We start from the raw sequence: 12689 nt of genomic DNA, 5'->3' as shown, positions 1-12689 counted from the left end.
ATTTTATTGCACTTTAGGTTCTGGAGTACATGTGCAGATCACGTAGGACTCTTGCATAGGTACATACATGGCAACGTGGTTTGCTGCCTCCATCCCCCAATCAACTATATCTGGCATTTCTCCCCATGTTATCCCTCCCCAACCTCGTTACCCCTCACTGTTCCTCCCCTAGTCCCCCTCAACAGACCCCAGTGTGTGATACTTCCCTCCCTGTGTCCATGTGTTCTCATTGTTCAACATCTGCCTATGAGTGAGAACATGCAGTGTTTGATTTTCTGTGCTTGTGTCAGTTTGCTGAGAATGATGGTTTCCAGATTCATCCATGTCCCTACAAAGGACACGAACTCATCGTTTTTTATGGTTGCATAGTATTCCATGGTGTATATGTGCCACATTTTCCTTGTCCAGTCTATCATCGATGGGCATTTGGGTTGGTTCCAGGTCTTTGCTATTGTAAACAGTGCCACAATGAACATACGTGTGCATGTGTCTTTATAATAGAATGATTTATAATCCTTTGGATATATACCCAGTAATGGGATTGCTGGGTCAAATGGAATTTCTATTTCTAGGTCCTTGAGGAATCGCCACACTGTCTTCCACAACCACACTGTCTTCCACAATGGTTGAACTACTTTACACTCCCACCAACAGTGGGAAAGCATTCCTATTTCTCTACATCCTCTCCAGCATCTGTTGTCTCCAGATTTTTTAATGATCGTCATTCTAGCTGGTGTGAGCTATCTAGACTGTTTAATACACAGACATGCTAATAATAACACATTTTAAGATCTCTTAGCTCCCTTGTGCTAATGCGAAGAGATGGGACAATGTCAAAGACTTTAGGCAGAGCCTGGGAAAGTGTGAGTTCATGAGTGGAATCTCACGGGACAACTTCTACCTACTCTAGGGGTTGAATCCCTTCACCCTCAAGTCTACATCAGTTTGAGGACCAATGTTGTCAGTGACTGAGGGACCAATTTGCAGGGAAAAAAAAACAACCTTGGAAATTTAGTTGGAATAGGCCCTTGCCTGTGGAACAACCAGACTCTGTATATGAGTGTGTGTGTGGGGGGGGGGCAGGGGTGGGAAGCATGAGTGTATGTGTGAATGCATGAGTGTGTGAGTGTGGTATATGTGTGTGAATGCATGACAGCGTGTGGGGTGTGTGTTTGTGTGTGCGTGTGTGTGTGTGTGAGATTCTTCTAGGCAATGGGATACGGCTGTGAACAAGACAGAAAAAAGCACGGCTGCGTTCAGGGTAATATGGTAACTTCAGCTGACAATGAGTGCTATGAGGAACACTAAAGGAGGACGGGAGGTATGCAAGTAAGATGGAGGCTTGCGATCTGTGCATGCACACCCATACCACGTATACACACACCATGTAATAGGTCCGTGTCTATTAACACAATACTACTCCACGCAAGTGTGGCAAGTGTTACATGGGGCTGGTTACATCAGCATGAGGTATCTCTGCGCTTTCTCTCCATCACCTAGTGGGGGTGTTCCTAGTGCTTATTTCAAATGCCAGGATAGCACGTCAGTCTTCTAAAATAGAATCACTGAATACGATCATGTTGGCATTGCACTCAGGCATCGTAAGAAGTGATTAGATCTTCATGTCTCTTCAGAGCATTTTTACATGGTTTTCAGTCTCTATTTTGACAATATAGAAAAGCCAACCAACTGTACTGCTAATTATATTAGTTGTGATTATTTCGGAAATTCAAAGCCTACAGAATGTCACTGTAGTATGTGAAAAAGGCCAAACTAAATACAGCCATTGGAAATTCAGACCATGTTATAATCAAAACCCAACAAGAGAGGAATGAATAAAATGTGGCACCCAACACAACAACACTGTGAACACTGACCTGCTGGGAGAGTGGACCGCACCATTGTCTTACCTTGCCTTCTCTGGATTTGGGGTAAACAGGGTAGTAGAGACAGGATTTAAAGCCTAAACGAAGGATCTCCTTCAGAAAAAACTTGGTGTAGTGCCGGAAAATGGGGTTGAGGGCAAAGTGATGTATGTGCCCGTGTTCTTCACGCTGGTGGTGACTGAAGTAGATGAAATCTTCAATGTTGTAATGGGACCGAATGTACTCAACATCCTACAGAAGAGACAGAAGGGATGGTTTCTACAAGCGTTTTAAACAAACTACATGCATTTTGTGATAAATACCTTTTAAAAATTACTTTAGGTATGATAGTAAGAAATGCATTCTTCTCTCCCAATTTGCCACCTCGTTTTCACGGTAAATTTTTTAAAATTAGAAATTATGTTTCCTGAGTGCTAGCTGTTCTAGCACTTGTCTTTGGGGGATGGCAGCACTGTTTTGTCATGTGCTCCTTCCACACTCACGGCTGCTATCAACTCAGAGAGCCCTGAGTCTCTGCCATTGGTCAAGTGGCAGGACAGCAACTCTGCGCCACTGCCGGGTGACATGAGCACAAGCTGGTCAGCACAAGGGACAGGGCCCACGAGAAGTTCAGAAGTCGGGCAAACAGAGCCACTGGTGCTCTCTGATGCGTTACTATTCACCTGTTAGTGTGGAAATGTGTCACCCCTGAGTCACACACTTTGTTTTGTTTTGAGACAGTCTCGCTCTCTCACCCGGGCTGGAGTGCAGTGGCGTGATCTCTGCTTACTGCAACCTTCGCCTCCTGGTTCAAGAGATCCTCCCACCTCAGCCTCCCAGCTAGTTGGGATTGTAGCCGCCCACCACCACACCTGGCTAATTTTTTTGTAGTTTTAGTAGAGACAGGGTTTCACCATGTTGGCCAGGCAGGTCTCAAACTCCTGGCCTGCCCGCCTTGGCCTCCCAAAGTGCTGGAATTACAGCCACCATGCCTGGCCCCAAGTCATATGCTTTGATTGCATATATGGCTGGCTGGCCTATAATAAAACTGCATAATTGGGCCGTATTCATGTGTACTTCTTAAACCTTCTATCCTCCTTGACGTGTAATATTTTTTACAGTGGAAGGTAATTTAAAGGACTGGTGAATGTCTTTCCATGTAATGGAAATATCAAGCACACTGCTCTTGTTTCCATGGGCTGGGTCTGGTACCCCTCTGTCTCCACACTGCACTGGGATCCCAGATCTCCTTCATGCCAACTGTGCCCTGGGCCAGCCTGTCCTGTGTCACCTCCCAGCACTGCACGCTGGGAGTCAGGAGTGTGGGTGGACGGGAGCATTCCCAGGTGAGTGTGACTCTCCCTGATTACAGCAGCAGTAAACGCACCCAAAATGCAGGAAAAATCAAATCATATGCAGGTGGCAAAACACCAACTTATATTTCTCCTTGTTTTCGAGGGTAAATTTGTTTTAAAAGCATACTTTCAAGAACAGAAATTGGAGAATACGAGAACCCTGATGTGTTCTGTGATCAGCAAGGCTGGCACCAACAAATCCATGAAAACTGTGACATCTGTGGCCAAGCTCCTTGAGGTCCCGTGCCTTTCCAGCTTCTGTCATAAAGCACTGAAGAAACAGAGCTCAGGGTAACCGGGCCAGTGGCAGTACCCTAGGGCAGTTCTGGCAAGCTTTCAATCTACATTGACCCTGTAATGGCCTTTATACTATAAGATTTTTCTTTAATTACCAAGGAGGCATCCCTCATTATAAAATAAAATGAGTGATAAGTATAGGGCTGAGAAATCACTGAAAAACAAAAATCAAAGAGCCAACAGAGGTTATTAGCTCAGAATAGCAGATGGGCCATGTGTATCTAATTTTCTTCCCATCCCAAATTTCTCAAAATAACAACAACAAAAGTTATTTTTTGACTAATGAGAGCACAATAGGGGACAAAAAAGTAAGGCAGTTTCACCTTGGAAGAAAACCCTACCACCAGGTGAAACTTTCTTTCCTTGGGTCACCTGGGGTCCCTGCCAGCCCACTGGTTCTCCATTCAAACACACAGGGGAAGTCAGATACTGCCATCCCCTCCCAATCAGACAGGGGGCGGGAGTACTACCAGTGATAGGGGAGACACCATGGAGAAACATACAAGAACTGTCAAGGATACCCACGCCAGCCGCCCAAACTGATCGTTTCGTCTTTCGCTCATGACATGGACAGGCTTTTGAGGAAAACTGACAAATAAAAAAAGACCAGAATAGAGAAACATACAACTTACTACAGAGAAGACAGATTATTCAGGAAATAGCAGAGAATTAAAAAAAAAATCCTACATAGTGTACTCAGATCAAGAAGGATCTTGCATGTAGTAAACAAGCTGGTACCAAAAAGGAACAAAAAGGAACAACAAGAAAGAGACTTGGAAGTTAAATACATGAACTCTGAAATAAAGATTCCAATAGAATACTTGGGTAATAAAACAAACACAGCTGAAGAATCAGAGCTTTGGAAGACCAAATTGAGGAAATCTAAAATGATGAGTAAAATGTAACATTTTGAAGACACTTAAGAATTGATTCAAAACATCTACTATCCACCTAAAAAATAATTTAAGAAAAAGGAGAATGGAGTAGAAGAAATAATTAAAGAAATCATAGAAGAAAAACTGCCAAAAGAGACAGAAAATACTTCTTGGCAAAATTTCAGAATTCCAAAGGCAAAAAGAAAATTTAATTCTCAAGAAAGAGAGCAAACACACATTTATTTATAAAGGATCAAGAATCAGATTGGTATCAGATTACATTTATCAACAACATCGGATACTGGAAGACAATGAGAGGGCAAACTTTATCATTTTGATGAGAAATAATTAGAATGAGGCCGGGAGCAGGTGGCTCACGCCTGTAATCCCAGCACTTTGGGAGGCCGAGTGGGGCAGATCACCTGAGGTCAGGAGTTCGAGACCAGCCTGGCCAATATGGTGAAACCCCATCTCTACTAAAAATACAAAAATTAGCTGGGTATGTGCCCATACCTGTAATCCCAGCTACAGGAGGCTGAGGCTGGAGAATCACTTGAACCCAGGAGGTGGAGGCTGCAGTGAGGTGAGATTGCATCACTGCACTCCAGCCTGGGTGACAGAGTGAGACTCCATTTCAAAAAAAGAAAGAATTCAAATGAGAACTCTACACACAGCCAAATGAGTACACAAAATGAAGACCAATGAAAACTTCTCATATTTGTGTGAACTCAGGGACCCTACTACCCAACACCATCTCTAAAAGAATAAGTAACTCCAAGAATTATTGGATCAAAAAGAGGAATAAATCTAAAAAAATGGAAAGTGTGTAAAATATTTAAGAAATAAGGCCATGTGAACATCTTAATGTCAAAAACACATTTGATAAAATTCAACACTCATTCATAGTAAAAACTTTTTTTTTTTTTTTTTTGAGATAGACTTTCACTCTTGTTGCCTAGGCTGGAGTGCAATGGTGTGATCTCGGCTCACTGCACTCTTGCCTTTGAGGTTCAGGCAATTCTCCTGCCTCAGCCTCCCAAGTAGCTGGGATTACAGGCATATGCCACCAAGCCTGGCTAAATTTTGTATTTTTAGTGGAGACGGGGTTTCTCCATGTTGGTTAGGCTGCTCTTGAACTCCTGACCTCAGGTTCTCTGCCTGCCTTGGCCTCCCAAAGTGCTGGGTTTACAGACATGAGCCATTATGCCTGGCCAAAACTTTTAATAAGATAGAAGAACATTTCCCTTACTTGATAGGGGATATCTATCAGAAACCTGGAGCAACTATTATGCTAAATGGAGGAAAGTACAGAATCATTCCATTAAAATCAAGAACACCAGAAAAGCAGCTGTTATTAACACTACTACTCAATGTTGTTCTATCCATACACTAAAACTGGAAAAAGACTAAAGGTATAAACACTAAAAAGGAAGGTGCAGCAGGTTCTCTTATCCAAAGAATCCTAAGATGATGGCCAAGACAGTACCTGTCATCCGACATCCCTTATGCTCTTCTGCAGTGATTCTGCCACACTCCCATCAAGAGGAGAAGTCCACCTCTACCCCTTGAGTCTGAGCATGCCCTTGAACTGCTCTGACCAGTAGAATATGGTGGAAGTGATGCTGCAGCAGGAAAGAGAATCAGCTGAAAAACTCTCTAAGGTCAAAGAAATTTCAGAAAGGTGATTGAATACAAGGTCAAAATACAAACACCAGTAGTTTTCCCATACACAAGACAAACATTTAGAAAATATGAGGAAAAGTCTATATTCAGAATACCAAGAGAAGTCATAAAACATGTAGAAATAAATGATCAATGTCTAGAACTGTCAGGTGAGGCTCTCAGCAGGAAACATATGATATGTTCAAATTAGGATAACTGGAGGGAGCTTTAGCAAAGGGAATATTTACAAGGATGGGGCAGGTGTAAGGAGGCTAGTAGGGACTGTGCAGAAGCAACTGCAAGCTACTCCCACCCTAAGAGGGTGGCATGGGAGGAGGGCTGGTTACAGGAATCCAGAAGGAGAGCATCATGAAGAGGCTGCCTTGAAATGTCAGGGAACTCAATGGAGATCAGCCCGCTGAGGCACCTGACGTCACTGTCTCCTCCTCTTTCTGTCAGGGCTCTCCGTCCACCAAACCCAACGGGAAGCCAAGGCAAAGCCATCCATAATGCTATGCCCGTCAGTCAGGCTCCCTGGGACAGAACAGGGTGGAGAAGGGTGGAGAGTAGACCCACAGGACAAACAAAAACTCAAACAGCAAAATTATGATGCAAAGAAAACCCATGAAAGAAGCCACAAAACATCTGAAGAACCCAAAAAGTTAAACAACAGCAACATAGAAAACCACAATCCACGATCCCATTAGGGAAGGCTCTATATTTTAATGTCAATTCTGCCTATATTGTTCTATAGAATCTACGCATAGGTAAAACTATATTAATAATAAATATTACAAGGTTTGGAAGAGGAAATAGTCAAGAAGTAAAAAACAAAAAAATTTAGAAGACACCAAATGAGAAAATACTCCCCTATGAGATATAAAAGCACATGATAATGCAACAGGTATCAACAGATAAATCCATGGAACAGGACAGAGTTTAAAAATAGACATAGGCATATAGAAATGTAATAAATGTAAAAACAGCATTTTAAACTCAAAAGAGAAAGAATGGATTATTCAGTAATAAATGCTTTGAAATAGCTGGCTGTGCACTGGGGAAAAATAAAATGATATCTCCACTTGACACACACACACATACACATAATAGATGTAATAAAGTGCAAAGACGAATGCTGGAAGGGATAAATGTATCACTACAGTAGTAATACTTTGGGGAGAGCAGTGGAATGTATTAATAGATGTATAGGCGGCAGAAAGTTATCTGAGATTTTAGGGTGAGATTGTCTACATGTATTCTTTGTAATATATTAAATATTTTGAACTGCAAAAAAAAAATGGAGAATTGCAAGTCCTCTAAGTGGGATAGAGGCAGACGATGATGACATCCATCAGAAAAAGGAGGCATTCACATTGAATAAGTAAAAATAGAACTCCAAAAGGGGCATTGTGGGCTAATTCATGATATAACAAGGTACAATCAAAGAAATTAATATCCACTTCACAATTTACCATTTCATTTGTGATCACTGCGATACCAACTATTTGTTCTGCAACTTCAGCTACAAATGCCTGCAGCAGTGTTCCATCCTGAAAAGATAAGCATATATTTTAAGACCCTTAAAAATATAGCTATGAATGTATTTGTAAGCAGGCAACGGGTAGGTCTTAACCACGTTCACATAGCAACAATAGAACAAACATCTAACAACTCTTACTTTGGAGGTAGCAAGTTAAATGCCCTCCCTGTGTCCACTGGTCCTCACATCAACCCTATGAGATATTATTATCATTTGAGATGGAGTTTCACTGTTGCCCAGGCTGGAGTGTAATGGCATGATCTCGGCTCACTGCCGCCTCTGGCTCCTGGGTTCAAGTGATTCTTCTGCCTCAGCCTCCCTAGAAGCTAGGATTACAGGCACCCACCACCATGCCCTGCTAATTTTTTGTGTTTTTAGTAGACGGTGTTTCACCATGTTGGCCAGGCTGGTCTCAAACTACTGGCCTCAGGTGATCCGCCCGCCTCAGCTTCCTAAAGTGTTAGGATTACAGGCTTGAGCCACTGCACCTGGCCGTGATATTATTATATTCATTTACGAGAAAACAAGGCATGTGTGGCGAACTGGCCAAGATCTCCAGCTAGTAAGCAATGGAGCTAACATTCAAATCCCAGGTCCTTTTATTCAGAATGTGCTTTCTTGAGCTCTACATCAACGGTGCTCAAATTTTATAATCTCATGACCCCTGTGCACAGACAAATCCAGAGAGGTCTGGTTTACATGTGAATATCAATCAGTATTTTCTGTATTAGAAATTAAAACTGAAAAAAAATTGCATACACTTATTAATTTTGGTTTTATTAAAACAAAATTTAAACTTGTTTACTAATTCATTTTAAAATAACAATACATTGCATGTTAATTATTTTTCATGAGAAATAATTATAAATTATTTCTTATGAAATTATAAATTTCATGAAAAATAATTATATTTTCCCAAAAAATATGTCAAGAATGGCATTATTTATTTTATTTGAGATGGTGTCTTACTATAAAAAATTATATTTTCCCAAAAAATATGTCAAGAATGGCATTATTTTATTTTATTTATTTAATTTATTTATTTGAGATGGCACCTTACTCTGTTGCCCAGGGTTGAGGGCAGTGGTGTGATCTCAGCTCACTGCAACCTCTGCCTCTCTGGGTTCAAGTAATTCTCCTGCCTCAGCCTCCTGAGTAGCTGGATTACTGGCACCAATGACCATGCCCAGCTAATTTTTGTATTTTTAGTAGAGATGGGGTTTCGCCATGTTGGCCAGGGTGGTCTCAAACTCCTGATGTCAGGTGATCTGCCCATCCTGGCCTCCCAAAGGCATTATTTTATATTTTTACAAATCTCTTTAATGTTTGGCTTAATAGAAGACAGCTAGGTTCTCGTGTCTGCTTCTGCATACAGTCTCTTTCAATATGCTGTTTTGGTTGAAATATATTTTAAAAAGTCTGACTTCTGCTATCTGAATAAAATAAGATGTGTTAAAAAAAAAAAAGTCTGACTTCACAACAATATGTAGCCGGAAAAAGGAGAAGTATTTAAATTATCTTTTCAGACAATTGTGGGTATTCTTCTTTGATGCTCCACCAAAAGTCAACAAGTGGTAGCATTTTAAAGATTTGTTGCAACGTGGAATCTAAAAACTATATCACTGAACTTTTTATGTATTAATATACAGTATTAATATTCTCCAGTCTATTTTGCCCTAGGAGGGAATATTTTACTTAAGCATGCTTTTATAACAGCATGAATTGTGTACCTAGAAAAGAGTGGCTCACAATGCTATGCAGACTTTCCAAGTGTTGACCTATTTTACCTTTTTTTTTTTTTTTGAGACGGAGTTTCACTCTTGTTACCCAGGCTCAAGTGCAATGGAGCAATCTCGGCTCACTGCAACCTCCGCCTCCTGAGTTCAAGCAATTCTCCTGCCTCACCCTCCTGAATAGCAGAGATTGCAGGCATGTGCCACCATGCCTGGCTAATTTTTGTATTTTCAGTAGAGACAGGTTTTCCCGTGTTGGCCAGCCTAGTCTCCCAACTCCTGACCTCAAGTTATCCACCTGCCTTGGCCTCCTGAAACGGCAAGCATTGACCCATTCTATTACAAAATATCAAAACACCAAATTTGTTAATATCACCACCAGTCTCATCAGAAAACATTATTTAAGTTTTGGGAAGAAGCCAAGCTCACGATGGCAGCTACTGGTTTCCTTAAAGTCTATTTTTTTTTTTCCTTAAAAGGTTGGATTTTATCAGAAAGGACGAATGCTAGCAGTTGTTTTCTTGGAGTGACAGGCTCTACCTCATTCGTTTTTAAGAAAATGTCTGCCAACTATCCAAGTCCAGAAAACCTTATTTTGTCTGCCAGTTGTTCTTTCAAGTAAAAGTGGTGCTTCATGAAAATGGTGGCTGGTTCCACATGCAACTCAAAATAATTGCAGAAATGCTTTTCCCTGAAATAATAAACAGGCTGCAGGACACTGGAGAAGTGCTTCATGTGCACTTCTCACTTTGCCACACAGAATACTAAGGGTGGAGTTTTTTTTTTTTTTTTTTGGTTGCAGGGACACAGTGTATTGCTCTGTCAATCAGGCAATCAGGTTGGAGTGCAGTGGCGCTATCTCTGTACATTGCAACCTCAACTTGCTGGGTTCAAGCAATTCTTGTGCCTCAGCCTCCCAAGCAGCTGGGACTACCGGTGTGCCTCACCATGCTCAGCTAATTTTCATATTTTTAGTAGAGATGAGGTTACACCATACTGCCCAGGCGGGTCTTGAACTCCTGGCTTCAAGAACCACCTCGGATTCCCAAAGTGCTAGGATTGCAGATGTGACCCACCACACCTGGCCTCAGGGTTGAGATTTAATAAAGTTGATAATTTTGCTGCTTCTTCAAGGATATTCCTTAATGAAACTTGCTTTTCATTTTCTTTTTCTTTAATTGACATACTTGTAGATTTACATGCAGTGTAATAAATAAAACAGAAATTTCTTGTGCACTTTGTTCAGTATCCCCTAAAGATAATATTTTGCAAAACCACAGTATAATACGACAAGCGGGAAACTGACATTGATACAATTGTGTGTGTATATGTCTGGTGTATAAAGTTTCACATGATTTCATCCCCTCCAAGGGTTTATGCATCCACCACCACAGACAGAATACACAGTTCTAGTATCACAAAATCCTCTGAGTTTCCCCCTCTCTGCTCACCCTCCCCACATCCTTAACCCCTGGCATCACATAACCTGTTCTTCATTTCTAAAATCTTGTCACTTCAAAGTGTCATATAAATGGAACTCTAGAGGATACAATCTGTAGGGGTTGGCTTTTTTTTTTCCCTACTCAGTATACGTCTCTGGAGATTTGTCCAAACCAATGTATGTATCAAGAGTTCATTCCTTTCATTGCTGAGTAATATTCCATGACACGATGTGCCACAGTTTAACCTTCATCTGTTGAAGGATATCTGGGCTGACAACAGGTATTATGAACATTAGTGTAAAATCTTCATTTCTCTTGATCAAATGCCCACAAATGCAATTGTTAGGCCATAAGATGGTTGCAGTTTTGGTTTTTAAATAAACGGCCAAGGCCAGGTGTGATGGCTCACACCTGTAATCCCAGCACTTTGGAAAGCTGAGGCAGGCAGATCACATGAGGCCAGGAGTTTGAGACCAGCCTGGCCAATGTGGTGAAACCTCATCTCTACTAAAAATACAGAAATTACAGGTGGGCACCTGTAATTCCAGCTACTCAGGAGGCTGAGGTAGGAGAATTGATTGAATCCAGGAGGCGGAGCAGTGAGGTGAGATTGCGCCATTGCACTCCAGTCTGGGCAACAAGAGCGAGACTCCATCTCAAAATAAATAAATAAAAATAAAGAAAAATAAACAGCCAAAATGTTTTCCAGAGTGGCCACACCATTCTACATTCCCACCAGCAACACTAGAGAGCCGGTTTCCCCATGTCCTCATCAGCATTTAGCAGCTAGTGGCATCACTACTTTTTGTTTTAGTCATTCTGATAGGTGTGCAGGGATATTCCACTGTGGCTCGCTCTTTCTGTAGCTGCTGGGATGATGGTAAAGAACGCCAGGACCACTAGGGCATTTGCTGCCACTTCCTTGAGCCACTGTGCATTGGCATCAGCTTCACCCACCACTGCTTCTGCATCATAAGTACAGATCTCAATACAGTGAAATATGAATAAAACAGTTTTTACCTTGCAGACCCCCAGAAAATTCATGTTTCAGAGACCCCCAAGCTTCCTTAGACAACACTTTGAGAACCAGGACTCAAGCTCATACCACTTAGAGGGGCCATGAGGGAAAAAATGAAGAAACAAAGAGTCCAAGACAAATCAAAGCAAAAACCATGTGCTGAAGGGAAGTTTCACTTTAGTTTGGTTTGATGCCTTTATAAATAGTAAACATTTGTGTATACGTCATTATGTTTAGGTGTTTGGTGTCTCCCTCCTGATGACTTACAAATTTACTAAAAGATTTTTTTTTCCAAAAGACCCAATAACTGGAATTCCCCAAATGACCTCAATAGTAGAATGAAGAAATAAATGGTGGTATATTCACGTCATGAAATACTTCATGCTATAATATGAATAACTCTTACAAACTTGAAACTTGGTATCAGAAAACAAACTGTATGATTCCATTTATGCTGAGTTCAAAACCAGGCATAGCCAATCTCTGGTCTTAGAAGTCAAGGTGGTACTAACTGAGGGAAAGGCCCGAGTAGAGGCACTGGAGGACTTCTGGCAGGCTGTAGTTAGGCTGTTTCTTAAAACATGTGCTGGTTACATGGTGTAGGCAAATTGTGAAATTGATCACACTGTTCATTGGTTATACTCCAATAATTTTTTTTTCAAAATAAAATGTATCAAAAAAGTAATGATGCACAATATTCTTTAACTATCTGCACCTTTCCATGTGCAGTTAGATTAACTGGCATGGCCCTTAAGATAGCAGTGTTAACCTACAGACTGCCACAACCCTGACTTTTGCCACAGCACACACGTGTTACTACACTAGAAAGAGAATCCAACATTTATCATGCAGGGTCTTTCCTAGCCCATGCAATCCTGGGGGATGCAGCCAACTCAACAAAA

General features: G+C 41.3%; 1 protein-coding gene across 3 annotated transcripts in view; it reads right to left on the bottom strand.

Annotated features, from left to right (window-relative positions):
* The window catches only part of CFAP61 (cilia and flagella associated protein 61), a 298730-nt gene that overhangs the window by 173510 nt on the left and 112531 nt on the right, over positions 1-12689 (bottom strand). For 2 of the 3 annotated variants that reach the window (XM_032248119.1, XM_032248120.1), the window contains exons 15-16: positions 7527-7604; positions 1911-2117 (exon numbers count right to left, since the gene is read on the bottom strand). In XM_032248119.1, the coding sequence (XP_032104010.1) occupies positions 1911-2117; positions 7527-7604 (285 nt within the window). The remainder of the gene's footprint in view (positions 1-1910; positions 2118-7526; positions 7605-12689) is intronic. The other variant, XM_032248121.1, reaches the window with a different exon arrangement.

The sequence above is a fragment of the Sapajus apella genome, unplaced genomic scaffold (genome assembly GCF_009761245.1).
Source record: "Sapajus apella isolate SASKATOON/1434 unplaced genomic scaffold, GSC_monkey_1.0 scaffold65, whole genome shotgun sequence".
In the NCBI taxonomy this organism is placed as follows: Eukaryota; Metazoa; Chordata; class Mammalia; order Primates; family Cebidae; genus Sapajus; species Sapajus apella.
The sequence above is the reverse complement of the archived record's forward strand: the minus strand, read 5'-3'. Positions and strand labels throughout refer to the sequence as shown.